Genomic DNA, 19300 nt, shown 5'->3' on the forward strand with positions numbered 1-19300 from the left:
AGAGAGAGAGAGAGAGAGAGAGAGAGAGAGAGAGAGAGAGAGAGAGAGAGAGAGAGAGAGACACTGACTGACACTGTCCCTGCCACAGCCAGAGCGCACGTACCGCTATTCCCCGGTGCCCCGGGGTCTCGGCGTCCATCTGGCTCTCTGCAGCGGTGCCGCGGCTTTCCTCAGCCCCACTGCTCATGGAGAAAGTGCCGGGTGAGATGGACATTGAGCGGAGGGAGCGGAGCGAGGAGCTGTCCGAGACCGAGAGGAAGGCGGTTCAGGATACGTGGGCCCGGCTATATGCCAACTGCGAGGACGTGGGGGTGGCCATCCTGGTGAGGTGAGTGTGATTCCGGGCCCTTGACCTAGCCCTGATAAAGCCCCGGCAGCTACCCTGACTCCAACCTGGAGCCCCAAGGAAAGGCATTTGGTGAGGAGATAGCAGGGGTCAGCTTCTGGCTCCAAGCACCCCAACGTAGTTTGAGGGAGGGGGTCGTGGCCTCCGGTGGGCTTCTAGATGGAGAGGACTAAGCACCGGAGGTGAACCACAGACTCCGGAGCATGAGATTTCTCCGGGATTGGGGGACAGCAAGGAAAGGCACTAGAAGGCTGTGGGGAAGGGGCTAGCTAGGCATACCATCTATGCTGTTTCAGGACTCTCTCCATCCAGACCTTAGCAAATGAACCTCCATCGCAGAACAGTCCCCCCCCCCCACCTTACTCTCTTCCTTCCCCCAACACCACAGTCAATATTCCAGCAAAGATTTAACAAGCCCTAATTTTGCCCTACCTCAAATGGGGACAAAGGCTGTGCTCTCTCTATTTCGGAAATGGGAAAACTGAGAATCATGGAGGGAAAGGAACCAAGAAGGAGTTTACATCTCCTACCTGGTCAAAAACCACTTGACTGAAGTGAACAAAGATTAGGAGAATAGGTCAGAGGGCATGTCCAGTTCTGATTCAGGCCTAGCACCCCTGCCTTGTGATCCTGATTTCTTTCCTGTATCCTCACATTCACCCTATTCCAAAGTCTACTTCATCTCTTCCCCTCCTCAGGCCTGTTAATCTGAGTTCTAACATCCTTATACCAAATGAACAGAGCCAAGAACTAAAAAAGATGACCCTTCTAATGGATCTGCTTTCATCCCCAAGACAAGAACCCCTGAACATATGAAGTCACCTTCCCTCCAAGGATATGGTCAGGTTTTCCAGAGTAGGAAAGGAACTTCAAGAGGAAATTCCCTATCTTTCTTCTCCTTTCTGTCCTCCTCTGATAGTAAGGAAAGAAAGAAAGAAAGAAAGAAAGAAAGAAAGAAAGAAAGAAAGAAAGAAAGAAAGAAAGAAAGAGAAAGAAAAAGAAAGAAAGAAAGAAAGAAAAAGAAAGGAAGGAAGGAAGGAATGGAAGGAAGAAAAGGAAGGAAGAAAGAAAAAGGAGAGAGAGTAAGAGAAAGGAAGGAAAGAAAGAAGGAAGGAAGCCACTGTCTAGAAGGGCCCCACCCTGCACCCCTTCAGACTGGGGTCTCTTATCTAGTTATATACCCACACACCTACCTAAGTTACTCGAAGACATAGAAATAATATTGCTCTTAACTACCTAGGGTCTCCTAGACTCACACATGAGGTGACAGACACCACCACATGCTAAGATTGCAACCCTTTCTCCAACACATACAAGCAGTTTCTTTGTACAGACTCAGCTATTAAGCAAGAGGCCCTGAATCTAACTTAGATTTCTGGGTAAAAGGGAAAAAGAACTCTCCTGATAAAATTAGAGGAGGTCTCCTGAGGAAGGAAAAACTATGGAGTGAGCTCTAAACCCAGACCAGAAACCACAGAGGAACAAATTCGGGCACAGTGGACCTACAGACTTTCAGAGAAACAGATATGCACGTGCCTTGACCCACATAAATAGGCTTAGTCTACAGGATATATTCATAATGGCCTAGATCGAACATCCATAACCTTGTTCTTACTCACATGTGCACATACTTGCACCTAAGCCTACAATTTGACAATAGATGACTGAAGCTAATGGGAGAACAAGAGTTCGGAGAATCAGCCATCCCATATCAGAGGAGACTGAATCATCCCAGGAATGGGAGGAGAGAGAGCAGTGAAGGGGGGAAAGGATGAAGCTAAATCCTGAGGGTAGTAACATATCTAGGCATCTTTAGACTCAAAAGATAAAAACAAACAACACCCCCCACGTCCCCAGTTCTTTCCTATCTTATCTTTAGCTCCCATTCCTACTATGGTACTTAACCCCCACTGGAGGGTCAACAGTGACAGTTACATATATCAAGAAGGCAATAATTGGGCAGCTGGGTAGTATAATGGCTAGAGCCAGGACCTGGAATCAGGAACACCTGAGTTCAAATTTGGTCTCAGACACCGGCTAGCTTAACCTCTGTTGGCCTCAGTTTCCTCAACTGTAAAATAGGAGTAATGATAGCACCCATCTCCCAGGGTTGTTTTAAAAAAACAAATGAGATACTATTATTTATAAAAAATTTTAGCACAGTGCCTGACACATAGTAGGCACTTAATAAATGCATATTTCCTTCCTCCCTTCCTTTCCTTCTTCCAACAAAAGTATTTCTTAGATAACTAGATGCTATGAGACATCTAGTCATTCTATTGGATTCAGTTCAATTGGATAGATCTCCAATACTGGTCTAGGTACATGGGACAGTAGCCTGGATTGAGGCTCATATCTCTACAGTGAGAATCCTTGATGCATTTTGGTGGCAGCCATATCCTTGCTATGGGGCTCCACAGAAGAGAAAGGCCCTTTTGTTCCGAGGAATGGGGGAGAAGAGAGCATAAAAGGTAACAGGCAGCTAATAGTTAACAACCACATAGTGGCACATTATCTCATTTGAAATTCATAACTACCCTGTTCAGTAGATGCTATTATTATCCCCATTTTAAATATGGGGAAACTTGGGCCAAGAGAGAAGTGATTTACCTAGGGTTACACAACTACTAAGCATCCACGGCAGGATTTGAACTCAGGGCTTAATGACTCTAAGTCCAGAATTCTAGCCACCATACCATCTAGTTGGCTACAAATATTAGCTATTCCACAGGGTAAAGCCGAGGGAAGCTCAGAATCCTAGAGAGCTGTGCCAAGGGGAAACCAAGCAATCCCAAAACCAGGGAGGAATTTGGATAAGCTACAAATTTCTTTGATCTAGTCTTCTGTTTTATTGCCTCATTTTCCCTATTTCCCAACCAGCTATCCTATTCCTTGGCTTCACAATCTCTGATCCCTTTGTCAGAAGTTGAGTCATCTGGGACATTACTACTGACTAGGGACAAGATCTATCTTGAATTCACCGGCACCTCTATCTTTCTACCTCTCTCAGATATACCCCTAAAAAGTTGGGGTCACATATGTAACTCCTTGGAGCTCTAGGGAGCTACTGCTCCTCAGTTGGAGAAAGTGCAAAGACAGAAGTCCCTTCTGCTCTCCATACTCACCACCCTCTGATGCTTTCCCAGCCAGTGTCTCCCAAGTCAAAGAGGGGCATTATCTCTTCTCTGAACCTTCAGCTTTCACTGTAATCTGTCATGGGGTAGGGTGGAGAGGAAACGTACAAGAATTCTTCATCCTCACAACTAGGAGGGTTATGGGTGAAGAATCATACATTGGGACTATTCCACTCCCCCCACCCCCAGTCTGGGTTCTACACATTCTACAGGCAAAGCAGTGAGGGAACACCCAGTGCTATTCAGAGGCTCCCCTCTGGGTTGTAACTCTGACACCTTCCCCCTCACACTCAGAGAAACCTATTTTGGGCTCTTTTGGGAGGCCCAGCTGTCTCAGGGAGATGACAGCACCAGTGGACCTATTTGTGCTAGCTTTTTCTCTTCACAAGGGTGAGGGGGACAAGAGTAGTTGGGGAAAGGGACACTTGGAAGGGCACTGGAAGCTGGGACAGAAGTATGTTTGGCCAGTCTAGTCCCCCTTAAGGACATAGAAGTAGGCAGGTCCCTGAGACACTGTTAGCCAGGCCTTGGTAGTTATGAACTAAGAATAATTTAAAAATAATGATACAAAAAAATAAAACAACTGAGACCCTATCCTCAGCCCAAATGAAAATTCTGTTGATGCATTCAAGGCATTTTCATATCTACTCTCTTACTTGTCCTCACTATATACCTTTGACATAGGGAATATTCTCCTTCATTTTTTTAATGTACAAAAAGCAATTTGAAAAGAAATTTTTGAATTGATTTGTCCAGAGTCAGCAGCAAAGATGGACTGTTCTAAATCCTAAGTTGCTGCTCAAACCTTGCTCCCTCACTACCCCCTCCCCCACCCAAAAAACAAGAAATCTGATTCTACCCTTGGGCCCAAAGCTGTTTTGGCATATTTTCTGCTTTCATTGGTCCTAACTCGTATTGGTGCCCATTCTTTATTATCTTTGATTATTATTTATTGTTATGAATGTATCGTCTTTTCCCAATTAGACTGAGTTCTTTGAGAACAAGTTTAGTGTTGATATTAATTCAAGATATTTACTAGAAATTTTATATATTTTGTATTTAATTTTCTGTTCACATGTTGCTTCCTATTCCTATGCCCCTCCTCCCCCAACACACAGGGAGGTCCCAGACATAGAATCATTTCCACAAAATAGGTTCACAAGGCAGTAGGAAAAAGCTTTATATGAGTTCCCAGTTTTATTCCCTACTAACAATGAGAAAGGTTAAGCTATATTATCACTTAATTAACCAAAGCCTAAATTAACAAGATTAGTCTTTGTATACTAGCTAGAATTTCTAGAGGCTTAATTTAATAAACACTTCAATTTTTTGCCCTGGTATGGATTGAAACTCATTTATGCCTTCTCCCTCTATTTATGCCATCACATAATTTGCAACAAATATTCATTAAAGGCTCATACTAGGAATTAATTAAATATTTATTAAACACCAACTATGTGCCAGGCACTGGGCTATGCCCTGGAGACAAAAAGAACAAAATAAAATAGTCCAGGCTCTCAAAAAAACTTACTTTCTATTGAAGGGAGGAAATGGGAAGGAAGTAACATGTGAATAAAAAAATAAGCACAAAAGATGTAAAGAGTTGATACAAAGTAATTTCTAGTAAGTAGCTAGAATTTGTATCATTGTAACAAACATTTACAATCATCCTATGGATAGGCCTCTCTGTGCTAGTACCTGGGGGTACCAAGAAACCTGCTCAAAGAATCTAATTAGGGAGAAAGGACACATTAGCGGTAAGAAATAATACAAAGTAGTAAACGGTAACTACCGTATAAGTGGGACAGAGAGATAACTACTACAGACATCCAGAGAAAGAAGATTCTTATGAGCAGGTGCATTTGGAGAAGGCTTCATGTAAGAGGGTATTGAAGGGCAAAGGCATTTCAGCCAAAGGGAAATTCAAAAAGGCACGCATGTGATGTATCCAGTTTGGGGAAAAATAAGCAGACCAATTTAATTTGAGTGGAAAGGCTTGAGGAAGGGAGTAATGGGAGAGAAGGTTGCAAGATAAGTAGAGGCAAGATTGTAAAAGGCTCTGAGTGTCAAGCTAATACATTTGCACAATGTTCCATAGGCCGTGATGGAAGGCCATTCAAGTTTGTTGTTTGTTTTTTTTTTTAACTGGGTATGGTGCACAGAAAGGATTGTTCTAGGAAAATTAAAAGATACGGGATGTATTTGAAAGGGCTGAGACTGGGAGCAGGAAGATGCCTGCCCATTAGAGAATTTCCAATTTTGTGATAATATATAATAACATTCTGAAGATAATGGAAATAAATCAAACAATCAACTAATAACTATTATGGACTTGATATGGGCTGTGAAGAATGGATCAAGGAGGAAAGACATTGGGGTAGGGAGTTAGAGAATCAAATTGAAGCACAGCAGGAAGGCAGGGATGAACATGAGACTGAACTGGCTAAAGTTAAGCATGCATGTTTTGGGAGTAACTCAACAGGACACTCTGCTAGGTACTAGCTTAGATTAAAAAGTTCATTTAAGCATTCAGGTCCTTACCATCATGGAATTTGCAGTTTAGTTGGAAGAGGATAACATTCCTTATATAAAATAGGAAAGATTATGGGGGACCTTGATGAGGGGTCCTTCTCTTGAAGAATTCAAATCATTTTCCTCTATGAGATAGTGAGAAGAGGGGCAGCAAGGTGGCGCAGTGGATAGAGCTCCAGTCCTGGAGTCAGGAGAACCTGAGTTCAAATCCAGCCTCAGACACTTGACACTAGCTGTGTGACCCTGGGCAAGTCACTTCACCCCATTGCCTAGCCAAAAAAAAAAACAAGGGGCAGCCAGGTGGTGCAGTGGATAGAGCACTGGCCCTGAAGTCAGGAGGACCTGAGTTCAAATCTGGCCTGAGACCAAACACATGACTCTAGCTGTGTGACCCTGGGCAAGTCACTTAACCCCATTGCCTTAAAAACAACAACAACAACAACAACAACAAAACAGAAAACCAACAAGATAGTGAGAAGAAGGTAATCAATCAATAAGTATTTACCTAGCCTGTACCAGGTACTGTTCTAAGTGTTGGGAATGGGAGTTCTAAGAATGAAAGGACCTCTTCTTGCAATCAACAGACAGGAACTATTCTCTCCTCAAAAGAAGTGTCCTTTACCCTCTCCCTATCCTCCTTAAGGGTCAGTTAAAGGAGCCTCTGAATGTGGTGCCTTGGGGCAAGAGGCATGATACCTGAACTGAACCCACTGTCTCTCACTCCTCCTGACTGCTGCTCCCTCTCTGTTCTCATCTCTCCAGGTTCTTTGTGAACTTTCCCTCTGCCAAACAGTATTTCAGCCAGTTCCAGCACCTGGAAGAGCCACTGGAGATGGAGCAAAGCCCCCAGTTGCGCAAACATGCCTGTCGGGTCATGGGTGCCCTCAACACCGTGGTGGAAAATCTGCATGATCCAGAGAAGGTGTCCTCTGTGTTGGCACTGGTGGGCAAAGCCCATGCTTTAAAGCACAAGGTGGAGCCCGTCTACTTCAAGGTATGCCCCAACCTTCAGATAGGCACAGGGAAGCTATGGCTACCCAAAGGCTCCTAGAGTCACCTGGAGCCAGCTGGTTGCATCCAGGTTTCTGCAAACCAGAGCTGCCTAGCCATCTCTCTACACCTATGGGAAGAGTCTCTGGGGGGTTGAGGGGAATGGTTATCATCACCCTGGACTTTCCACCCCTCCCCTGTTCATGCTATTCACTGAACTGCTGAGATTCTGTAACTACTAACCCTTAGGTGGAGACAGTTCATCAGACATTAAGAGAGATGGCGCCAGCCAGTAAAGGTCACTGAGAGAAACAAAGTGTGCTGGGACCGAAGGCCAGGACTTCTTCATCCCATTCCCATGTGGTGGAAGACTCACTGTCTTCCCAGAATCATGTGGTCATAGACTACTAGGGCTGGGAAAGACCTTGGAGATCCGCCTAATCCAAGTGCCTCATTTTTTAGATGGGAGAGCTGAGACTCTAAGAGGTTTTCATACAAATGATAAACGTTAGGAGTTAAGTAAAGGTCTTCTGGCTCAAAGATCACGCTTTCCGGTATACCACTCTGCTTCCCCGTATACCACTCTACTTGGAGTTCCCCTGAGCATGACGTGTGGTTGTGTCTTTACTTTGGAGTTGTAAAGGAATTCCGTTAGCTTAGACGTTCAGAGATGTGTTCATCGTGAGACAGAAGAGGCTGCTCTCTACCGAAGGGGATGAAGGGAGGCATGGGGTACAGAGATAGTTGTTTACTTCCACCCTTCCTTCCTCAATCCCCAGATCCTCTCTGGTGTCATTCTGGAGGTCATCGCTGAGGAGTTTGCTGATGACTTCCCATCTGAGACGCAGAGAGCCTGGTCCAAGTTGCGTAGCCTCATCTACAGCCACGTGACTGCTGCCTACAAGGAAGTGGGCTGGGTGCAGCAGCTCCCCACCACCAACATGTGAGCAGGTGGACAAGAGTGTGTGCAGAGTAACCATCGCTACAACCACACTCACACACAGATACACACACACACACACACACACGTACATGTACGTTCTTTATCTTCTACCGACTCTAGGTCTCTTCAGGTTCCAGGTTTCCCCCAGCTATGGAAGAAAGGCATGGGGAAAATTAAGGAACTATTTTCAGGGCAGTAGGGCTGGGGATTTGGTTGGGTTAGTAGGAGGAAAGGGAGACCTGGGATCTTGTTTTTCCCTATTTTGTAAACCTAATTCAACTAGCCCTGTTTCTCAGGCTCTCCCCCCTACACTGGGCTCCAATGAGGCCTCAGTATCATGCCCTTCAGAGAGATCTCCAAGCTAGCAACTCCTTTCCCGAAGGAGTAAAATCTTACTGACGCATGGACAGCCAAAGGACAGAGACGCCTCTTTGAATCCCAGCAGGAAGGGAGCTCATCAGAACTGGAGCCAGTTCAGCCCAAGCCGGGAAAGGCTGCTTCCTCCCCAGGCACAAATCACGTGGGGATGTTTTTTAATCCAGTACTCCCAACTTCTCCTTTGACATGGACTGAAGTCAGTAAAATCATGTGGAGACCACACAGGCACACATACAAGCACACATATGTATATATGCATGTTTTCCCAACTTACACATACACACACAATTTGCCACCATAAAGTAACAAGCAGGTGACAGGAAAGTTGCTCACTCCTGAGGTTAAAGTAGAGTAGGTAGTTGTGTCTCTGTGGCTAGCTTGAGAAGGATAGCCAGGCACCTTTCTAGAGGTGGCCATAGTGATATAGGAAGAGGATAGAGAAGGGAGAAGGGGAAGGGAAGAAAAAAGAAGGGAAGAGAAGGGAAAGGAAGGGAAGGGAAGAGAAGATAAAGGCAAGGAGGTGACCTTCAGAGAGAGCTTAGAGACATATAGGGTGAGAATAACCTGGCCAGCACAGGCCCCAGTGAGAAGGCTGATCCTGGGAACTGATGGGGAGTAGAGAAAGAATGAGCAGGAGAAAGTAGAGGCAAAGAAAGAGCTAGCTTGGGGTCAGCCAACAACTCAAGATACACATTTTGGGGAAACATTCCCAGGAGTTTCCCATGGAAAACACAGCTTCTCCTCCCCCTGCTTTCCACCATTGTGGGGAGCCTGCTAGACTCCTACTCCGTAAGTTTCCTCCCTGACATTGCTCCCAGGGAGGTCCCTGGAGTCCAAATACAGAGTCCAAGCCTTCTGACCTCCATCTCCCAGCCTTCCTGTCTCTGACTAAATGAGAGGCTGCAGTGAATTTTTCTTTCTACTCCCTCCCCCCTCCCCACTTCTTCCTGACACCATTCCTGGAGTGGAATCTGCTGGAACCTGGACTCAGTCATAGCAAAGCAGACTGCAGATTGCAGATGTGCACATCTGGCCCTTGTCCCTGTCCTTCAGCCTCTGGGGAGAAATGGAAAAACAAGAAGGATATTTTTACCTGCTTGGGGAAAAAAGGGGACTTCCCTGAGGCAAGGATAGTTGCAGTGGCCTGAGGAAGAGGAAAAGATTGGAGACCCCCCTAAAAGGTCATTTGGAGCAGATAGGGGCTTGCCCTCCAGTTGACTCCAACATCATGCAGGATCTCCAGGCAGCAGAGAGTTTGTTTATAGCTAGGATATGAGACTTCCTGCTTCCAGAGAAAAGGCTTTTACAGGAGCCTGGAGAGAGCTTTTGGACACCACAGCCAGAGCTAGCTAAACAGTCTGTTGTGCAGTACCAGTGAATCAGAAACATATGGAGGACATTTTCCTAACACCCTGTGTCCTCCCCTCCCTTCACCCGAGCCATCCCAAGGGGTTCCTATTTTGCCAAACCCCAAACTGAGAAATATTTTGGAAAGCTAAAATCCTCCTTCCCCCACTCCCCACCCCCATCCCCACTTCTAAATGAGAGAGAGAAAGGAAGTAGGTGAGCATTGTCTAGAAGGCCTCTTTCCCACAACTGCTCCCCATCCTAACCACCCCAAGGTTCCCTCTCCCAGCTCAAATCTGAATGCATCAGCTATGTGGACAAAAGAATTTCGGGAAGCTCGACAGTCTCTTCATTTCTCTGCATACTTTTTCTCACTCCTAGTCTCTATCTAGGAGATCTGCTGGGAGAGTTGAGGGTTAACTCCTAGGTCACGACCTCCTAGATCTAACCTGTCATACATCCCCTAACTCCAAGAAGGTTAGGTGTGTATGTTGACAGGCCAGGTCCCCAGACTCCTGCAGAGACCTAAGTCTACTCTAAAGTCCTTAAAATGTTGGGATGAGGCTTGGGAGCCAGGGAACTGGAGGACAGACATCAGAGAGTATCAGCACACTTTTCCCATCTCCTCTCAGAAAAGAAGCAGTGCTAGGTTAGACGCCAGTCTTTCTTGACTGTTCTGCACTCGGTAATCAATCAATCACTAAATATTTTTAAGTGTCTACTATCTGCCTGGCACTGTGCCAAGCTCGGGGGATACAAAATGAGGCCAGACTGCCTCAACGGCTACCCTCAAGGAACTTACAATCTACATACAACATGCAAACAAATCTATACAAAGCAAGCTATGAACAGGATAAATCGGAAATAATTAACAGAGGGAAGGCAGTAGAACTAAAAGAATTTGGGGAAGACTTCCTGTAGAAGGTGGGATTGTAGTTGAGATTTAAAAAGAAGGCAGGGAGGTCAGTAGTAATAGCTGAGGAGAGAGAACATTTTAGACATGAAGGGCAGCCTGAGGCGATGCCTGGAGCCTAGCAATGAAGTTTCTTGTTTGTACAACAGTCAATCCACATATTAGGTGTTTAAATATGTAGATGAGGAACAGCAAGGTGGCACAATGATTAGAACACTGGCCCTGGAGTCAGCAGGACCTGAGTCTGGCCTAAGACACTTACTAGCTATGTGCCACTGGGCAAGTCACTTAAATCTGATTGCTTAAAAAAATAGAAGAAGAAGAAGAAATAGGAAATTAATTAATTAATAGAGGGATGGGTGAATAAATAAATATGTGGGTGAGACATATATGTACATACTGATATTATGTAGGTATGGGGCCTGTAGGTCTATTGATGTGTATGTGTCTCATAAACATACATACATAGAGAGAAAATGTACATATGTAAAAGCAGAAATAGATTTTTATAAAGGGAATATGTGTCTGTGGTTTTTTTGCATGCACGGGTCTCCTCTCCTAAGCTTCGAGGCCCAGATCCCTGTACCTGTCTAACCTTGCCATCTCTCTCTCTCTTATCTTGTCCACAGTCCACCAGGCACGCTGCCCTCTTCTAGGTCATAGTGCCCCATTCCCTCTTTTCCCACTCCCTGGCAGCACCTTGAGCAGAAGGCCAAGCTCCAAAGGCCAACTTGTCCCTTCGTACCTGGGTGCTGAGGCAGCTGGAAGAATGGCGATCATCTCCAGAGAGTAAGGCTACCACTCTGGCTACCCTGGAGAGCTGCTGGGAGGTGGCCCTGGCCATCCGGATGCTGAGTGCAGCTCTGGGGCCCACCCGGTGGGGGCTGTTGGGGAGGGTGGTAAGGGACCTCCCTACAAAGCTGGGCCCACTATTTGTAGCTTTTCTATCCTCTATTAGAGAGAGACCAAGCTGAGGGGCTGGCGGACAGGCAGGGCAGGGTTTGTAACTCTCTCCAAGAATAAACCAGCCACTGTTTCTATCTGCTTGGCCAGCATGCAGGTCTCAACATGACATATCTATAGTATCATACACGCACATCTACAGCATATAAAAATATATTATATATACAGTATATATATACATTATATATATATATATATTTATATATAACCTGTACCTGCAGCTGCAGGCCCTTGGGCCTAGGGGCACGTACTAAAGCCTCTGTTTCTTCTTTTTTTTGTCCGTATATGTGTCCTGAGGGGAGAGGTTCATGACCAGGCTCAGGGGAGGAAGGTAGCTATAGAGAAAGGTTCCATGGCAGTAGGGGACCTAAGTTAGCACAGAAAAGCATATGAGGCTCATTATCCTTGGGAAGGTGAGATGAGCTCAAGCCCATTTCAAAGATGGAAGAAGTGAGGTAAGAAGCAGCCCCATCTTCAGGATGAGGGCAAAGAGAGCTAACAGCTTGTCCTGACCTTGATCCCTGCCTTCTTCCTTTGCACCTTCATGCATAAACAAAACTCTTCTATAAGGGCTTGGGACTCATTGACTTTCCTTTCTAGTCAAGTTGAGTCAATGGTTTTACTTATGGTCAGCATTGAGAGGCTCAGAACAGGTGGGTACCAGATATGTGGGACTACCTGGTTATGCTAGACTGCTGTAGGGGTGTAGTGAGCCCCAGGAATTTAATTACCCAAGTATTGAAAGGTCAAAGGATGGCATTTGGGCAAGACCCCAAATATTTATCCCAGCCTACCTCCCATCTCCAACAAAATGAAACTACGGTGACGGTACATTTGAAGGTTACCTCAAAGGGTCTAGTCATCACTATGATAATTTAGACCCAGCAGCCTCAATACCTGGCTCCCATATGAAAGGAGAATGTGGGAACATCTGAAATGTATGGGTTTCCTTCCCTTTATATTCTTAGAATTTTCCTTTAGATCTGAAGTTCAGCCAAGGAGGAGAGAGGAAGCCTGAGTGACCCCCTCTCCCCACATACCCCTTGTGATGAGATGATCCAATGTCCCTTCCCAGTCTAAGGTTCTATGACTCTGTCTGTCTTCCTAGGCTAGCTTTGCCTTGGAATCGCTGTGTTTCCCCCCTGGTAATTTGTATCTCCCATATCATCCCTGAAGGAAACCTTGCTATTTTGGCTGCTATACCTATGTCCCAGCCTCCTGTGATCACTCCTGTAACTGCCTGTCCTTTTGTAGGTTTCTGATGTTTGTAACCAGACCCAACTGTATCATTAAACAGAGATGTTCTTGCTGACCTTGTGTACGTGTCATGGTCATTTTTCTCCGGCTTCTACTGGTCTCTGGCCTCCCAGCTATCAGCTCCACACCCTTCTTCCAACTACAGAATGTTTCATTAATCTCCCCAGCTCCAGACAGTCTTGGACTTCTTTCCTTAATCCCCAGGCAGAAGTCATAAATTTCACATCACACCCATATACATAAGCATTGCTGCACACCCACACCCCCAAGCACGCACCCATTAAGAACACGCAAGGGTTCTTAACTTTTTTATGTGTGTACATTGGACCTCTTCGGCAGTTTGGCAAAGCCTATGGACCCCCGTCAGATTATTATTTTTTAAATAATCAAATAATAATTAGTTTCAACTGGAAAGTAGTGAAAAATCAATGTGTAATTTTTTTTCCATCCAAAAATACAAATTCCATGAAATCAGACCAAGGAGGCCCAAAGGGTCCATAGACCCTAGGTTAAGAACCTGGTTCAAGTTAGAAGAGCTGGGTTTGAATCTCTTCCCTGCTACTTATTGCCTGTGTAACCCTGTGACATTAAATTTCTCTGGTCCTCAAAAAAAAAAAAAAAAAGAACCTGGTTCAAAATTAGAGCTACTTGGACTGAAAAAGAATGTGGGCTTTTGGAATCTGTCATGCATCCCTGTAGAATTCAACAAGTATTTGTTAAGTGCCTACCATGTGCAAGGCACTATACTAGGTACTGGGTTGCAAAGACAAAAAAATGCAATCCCGGAATTCAAGGAGCTTCCATTGTACTGGGGAGGATACTAGGAAAGGATATGATGTCCTCAGATAAGTAGATATAGGGTGGGAGCAGGGTGGGGTGTGGGGTAGGAACAAGGAAGACTTCATAGGAGGCGGCGCCAGAATTGAGCCTTCAAGGAAAATAAGAACATGGAGCATGGCTTGTACAAATGTAGGAGGCTAGAAATGGAAAGTGGCTACAGCTAGTAGTCCAGTTGGGCTGGAATGTTTGGAGTCTGAAAGAGAATGCTAATTCATGGAGTCCTGGAGAGGTAACTTCTGATCATAGGAGTTTGCGTCAATCACCTGATGCGGTGGGAATAATTCAGCCTCATTGCAGAGGTGGAAGAAAGGCAGGATACCATACAACAACAAACACTTATTATATACTTACTTTCCCTGCTAGGAGAAATGTTCAGTTCCTTCCCTAAAGAAGCTTACAGGTCGATAGGGGAGAAGAGGGAAGAGATTCCTGTTTATATTTGATTCCCTGACTACAGTGGAGAATTGGTATTTGGTACCCTAAACCATAGTACATGGTATGCCAGCAAAAGGAGAGTAGAGACAAATGAAATAAATTCTCCTCCGTCTCAAATCCTTCTACATTTGTCTTGAACCACTTGATCTCATACCCTCTGCCTTTGCTTCTCCAAATCTCCCTAATAAAAACCCCTTATAAATCACAATTGCAACTCCAAAATGAAAAAAAAATAGCCAAAGGGTCAGTTTCCAAAGTTTTATGGGAATCTTTTCAACTAACACAGGCAAATTAAGGTATTTACATGAATTTTGGACTGATTTTCCCATGAACAAAGAATTCTTTTCTTGGGGCATAATAGGAATTGTTCTAGAGCAGGAATTCTTAATCTTAAGTCTACAGGCCCCAAAGGGGTCCATGGATAAATTTCACAGGATCTGTGCACTTGGATGGGAAAAAAAACTACACTTTTATTTTCACTAACTTCTAATTAAAACTTAGCATTTCCTTCAATTATTTACAAATATTATTCTAAGAAGGGGTCCACAGTCTTCATAAGACTGCCAAAGGGGTCCATCATACACATACACACACACATGCACACACGCACGCACGCACACACACACTTACTTTAAGAATTCTTGTTTTAGAGGGATAGTATTCACTCCCAACTCTGGAAAAACTCGACTATCTTGAAGTTTGAGCAGTGGAGTTCTGTTAGAGTGGGAGCTTTTGAACCTTGAATCACTCTGAAGTAGAGCAAAGGGTAGAAAAATCTGCCTGTGGGACAGAGATGGAGTGCAGAGACAGCACCATGGTGATCAGGCCCCTGCAGGTGTCTTGAAGTGTATACTTCAGAGCCAGGGACAAAGTGAAAAAGGCTGGCTTTAGAACACAGCCTCCAATCAATGGAGAAAAGAACTTTGAATGAAGCTGCCTATTGCTACCACCACTTTAAGAATTAAAGAAAGCTCCGACAGGTTTTATTCTCTAAATGACCTCCCTGCCTTTTGTTAATGATCATTTCTATGTAATTTTTCATTGCTATTTCTTTAAGCTCTTTCTTTATCTTGATTTTGGGGGGTTTTTTTGTATTTTAAAAAAATCTATGGTCAATCATAAATGCTTTATACTGCATGTCTATATTCTGTACCAGGCAAGGGGAAAATGGAAGACTCCAGTGACTAGCTGGGATCCACAGAACTAAAAATAAGTCAAGATACCATAACCCTGTCCTGGTGGTCAAGATTCAATTCTGACCTGGTGGTTTCAGACCTAAATGCATGAGAAAACCTTATGGTTATGATCTTATTAATAATCTTTGATAAACTTCTCAAAAGGCAGAATTGAAATTGGAAATTAAATATCCATTTAATTAGGAGTGGCTTTCCTTTTGCTCCTTGGCTAAAGAGCGAGCCATTGTTATAAACAGGTATGACCTACTACTTAGAGAGTGGGAGCATTAGACAAACCTTCCAGTCTCTACCAAATTTCTACAGAAGGAAAAATTGGGGGGAAAAAAAAGTGTGTCCAGCTAGTGTTTGCTCCACAGTGACATCTGCTGGTTACACTAGTCTTGAATGAACCACCTACCTCTTTATTCTCACTCTCGCGTCTGACTCAGTCTTTCTTTCAATCTAGTCCCCAAAGTCAGCTGTGGGATTGCTTGGGCTGAAAAAAATGCCCAGTTCTCAATCTTTAGTTAATAGATTTGATTTTTGCAAAGTTGCAGGTATCTCAGATCTTCTGGAACTCATTTTTCTAACCCTTAGCTCTGGATTCAGAAGCCCCTAAACTTTACAGATATCTTCTTGTCTATGGCCCCATTAATGAAGCTTTTCTCTTTTCTTTGGCCATGACCTCTGGAGAAACCACATCTATGTTTCTGCTCCTCCCCCAGTGGCTCCATAAATTTGTAAACCATTTCCGTTTCTGGCCTACTCCCACATTCTCCCACTGGACTTGACACTGATTGCCACACCAAGGTCATTTCTTTTTTTCTGGAGATGTTGGAACTATTAGCCTCTTTGAGCCCAGTATTTCTATGTAGCTACCCAAAATAAAGTTCCCTCATACTACCAATGGGCAGCTAGGTTTCACTGTGAATAGAGCCAGGCCAGGAGTCAGGAAGACTCATCTTCCTTCAGATACTTACTAGCTATGTGACCTTGGGCAAGTCACTTGATCCTGTTTGCCTCAGTTTCCTCATCTGTATAATGAGTTAGAGAAGAAAATGGCAAACCATTTTAGTATCTTTGCCAAGAAAACCCTAAACAGGGTCACAAAGAGTAGGACACAACTGAAAACAACTGAACAACATACTACAGATACGATTCTCCAACCTACCCTTTCATTCTTAGTAGGAAATATTTCAGAGGAAAATTCCTTTAGGTTAATTTCTGCCTATCCAGAAAGAGGAAGAGACATTTTGAGGTTAGTACAGAGCTCTAAGTATGAGTTCTTACACCCAGGGCAAAATTGGACTGGGTGTGGGGGTAGTATTGTAGTACAGAAAACAGTTTACAGCAGACGCAGTCTCCCTGAGACAGAGTTGCCTATCCCTCAGAGAATCTGTTTCACTCCCCAGGGAGCACAGGTGATAGTCCCTCCCCTCCAGCCCTCCAGGAGGCATGTCAGAAGGCACAGGGAGTAGGAATAAGATGAGAGATCCTAAGTGATAGAGTGGTTCCCAATTGGGGCAGGCTGGTAGGGAGGAACATAAAGCCTGGGGATGGTTAACTAGAAAACTACTGCAGGGAAGACTATTTACCCTGTCCCTCCCAGTTGTCAGCACCTGGAGACAAAGCCTCAGTTGCCCCACCCCAGTTACCATTTAGGTTGACACATATCACACCACCCCAACCCTCCAGGCTGGGACAAAGTGGAAGATATAATCTCTCCAGTTTAGAAAGTTAATCATCTAGCTGGTAAAATGTTTATGGGGACAAAAAAAGAAAAAAAAGAAAGATATAAGAACACTTGGAAACTCCTTCTTTGCACATGTATGCTTCATTGCTTATACTGTCAGACTTGGTTATGTGTGAATTAGTTTTGCTGAACTACTTTTATTCCCTCTTTCTTTTTTATTCTTTGTTAAAGGTTGACTCACAGAGTATAAGGTGAAGGAGAGATACATTTGGAAACGAAGGTAGTATAAAAACAAGTTATTGATAAAAATTAAAAAGAACACTTGAAAATGACATGCAAATAAAAACCAAATCAACAAATTAATATATAAATATAGTGGAGGGAGTGGTGAAAGGGGAGTGGGTGTTTCAATTAGAATAAGGTGAGGTCATCAGGGAAAGTAGGCCTTTTTGAAACAATGCTATCAAAAGACGTTTGATCCATCAATCAATATTTATTGAGCACCTATTTTGAATCAGGCACAGGGACAAATCTTGGGGATTCAAAGAAAGGTGAAAGATCTCTCCTGGAGATCACAATCTAATGGAAGAGATCACAAGGAAAGATCAGAGGTTAAAAAAAAAAAAGTCCAGGACTAGTTGCAAGAGGGCAGCTAGGTGGCTATGCATGACCCTGGGCAAGTCACTTAACCTCTGCCTTAATTTACTGGAGAAGGAAATGGCAAACCACTGCAGTATTTTTTGCCAAGAAAACCCCATGGACATTGTCCATAGGGTCACGTACAATCAGATACAATTGAAAACGACTGAAAACCACAAGTCTGATTAAACTGTAAGAGCCTTGAATGTAGAGGTCTGGGGATTATGCTGGCCAGAACCAGAGCTGGGTGTGGCTGTTTCCCTCTCCTTGGGATGTTTAGAGAGCAGAGAGAGCAGCAAGAGGTTGATTTGATAGGACATTGGAAGAATCTGAGGACTTTGATGAGAGGCCTCCACATAAACGGGATTGAGGAGGAAGTTCCTGAATGATGGGAAATAGGACCTATACCTATTTTATTCCAAAGAATACCAGTACCTCTGAATCTAGCCCAAACCAGAGTAATTCTAGAGATTGGTTGGTTGTTGGCCTTCCTTCTGCAAGAGGACCAAAATGAGATCACTATGCTGGAATCGAGGTACAATGTGTCCGACTCCTGATGTGAAAGAATACCTCTTTCCCTTCTTCTTAGTGGTAGTGATGAGTATGGGATCTGGACCCCAAGGGAGAAGGGCCCTAGATTTTCCCCACACAGCCAAATCTCTGGTGTTCTCCTGAGGCTATAATTCCGTACCTCCCTATGGCCCCAGGCCACTTCCCACCCTTAATCCTGTCTGGGCTCCATTCTCCCTTGGCCACCCCTGGAGTTCTATTACCTCATAGACCAGTTCTATTACCTCATATTACCTTGGCCACTCCTAGATCCCTCTCATAGTCTTATAAGGTCCATCTTGTCTCCATTAAGATGCTGGGATTCTTATAATCTAGCCAATAAGCCAATAGCTCACTAATTTTCAGACTCCTTAAGTGTCTGCCCAATATGATGGATGTTCTAATAAACCTAGTTTTTGGCTGAAAGAAGGCTTGGGTCGAATTCTTTCGGGCAGGACCCGTGTGTTGTGATTTTGGGGTCCCAGGACCCCCGAGCCCCTAAACTGCATCAGTAGGGCTATAAAATAATATATACAATATGTAAAAAAATTAATGTAAAATATAAAGAAATAAGCAATTCACTCAAGCCCTGGATTAGGATTTGGAAAGAGTTGGGGGCAGGCCATGTGGGGATGAGTTGGCAGAGGTATCAATCAGTCAACAACCATTTATTAAGTTCCTTCTGGGTGCCAAGTACAGTGATCCCTGTAGGTTAGACCTCATGAATTTTCCTTCTTAGGCTGGGAGTGGGGAAACTGTTATCTAAGGCAAACTCCATAGTCCCCAGAGGAGTCTGGTACTCTTTAACCCTTTAAGCCCACCATGGTCTCTCTCCCAAACCTTGTCATCTCTGCCCTCTCCCCCTTAAAGAAAGAATGAAGGCGCAAGCTTCAGGGGCTAAAACCCTGACGGAGATTGACTGTCATCAAAGCCTCATACACACCTAACACCTAACATATTGCACAAGTTGAATGGAACAGATAGCAGATATTTGCCCAAGAAAATGCAAATTAGCTCAAAAACCTTTTTTAAGTTAATTTTTTTGTTTTTCTGAACTTGACAAACACCAGTAAATGTGAGTTTTTTCATAATACAAGGAACAAAAAATTAATATTCTACTATACAATGAATCTCCATCATATACATACAAATTGACCTTTTTTCAC

The 19300-nt window shown here is 44.1% G+C and overlaps 1 protein-coding gene across 2 annotated transcripts; it reads left to right on the plus strand.

The window, feature by feature from the left end:
* The first annotated feature begins 14 nt into the window (after positions 1-14).
* CYGB (cytoglobin) lies at positions 15-12858 on the plus strand. 2 transcript variants are annotated; one of them, XM_027873304.1, is made up of 4 exons: positions 15-328; positions 6775-7006; positions 7782-7953; positions 11213-12858. In XM_027873304.1, exons 1-3 carry the CDS (start codon positions 186-188, stop codon positions 7947-7949), a joined length of 543 nt encoding a protein of 180 aa, XP_027729105.1. In that variant the 5' UTR covers positions 15-185; the 3' UTR covers positions 7950-7953; positions 11213-12858. The 2 variants fall into 2 exon arrangements, with proteins under 2 accessions (XP_027729105.1, XP_027729103.1); XM_027873302.1 differs by having other exon boundaries at positions 7782-7945.
* Positions 12859-19300: the final 6442 nt, after the last annotated feature.

This window comes from Vombatus ursinus, unplaced genomic scaffold (assembly GCF_900497805.2).
Source record: "Vombatus ursinus unplaced genomic scaffold, bare-nosed wombat genome assembly UNPS02014801.1, whole genome shotgun sequence".
NCBI classification, from domain to species: domain Eukaryota; kingdom Metazoa; phylum Chordata; class Mammalia; order Diprotodontia; family Vombatidae; genus Vombatus; species Vombatus ursinus.

Bases quoted from the DNA above. Each gene is read 5' to 3' on its own strand.
- CYGB (XM_027873302.1), top strand. From the start codon at position 186: ATGGAGAAAGTGCCGGGTGAGATGGACATTGAGCGGAGGGAGCGGAGC. The intron at 329-6,774 runs GTGAGTGTGATT...TCATCTCTCCAG, and splicing joins GGGGTGGCCATCCTGGTGAG to GTTCTTTGTGAACTTTCCCT. The intron at 7,007-7,781 runs GTATGCCCCAAC...CTCAATCCCCAG, and splicing joins TGGAGCCCGTCTACTTCAAG to ATCCTCTCTGGTGTCATTCT.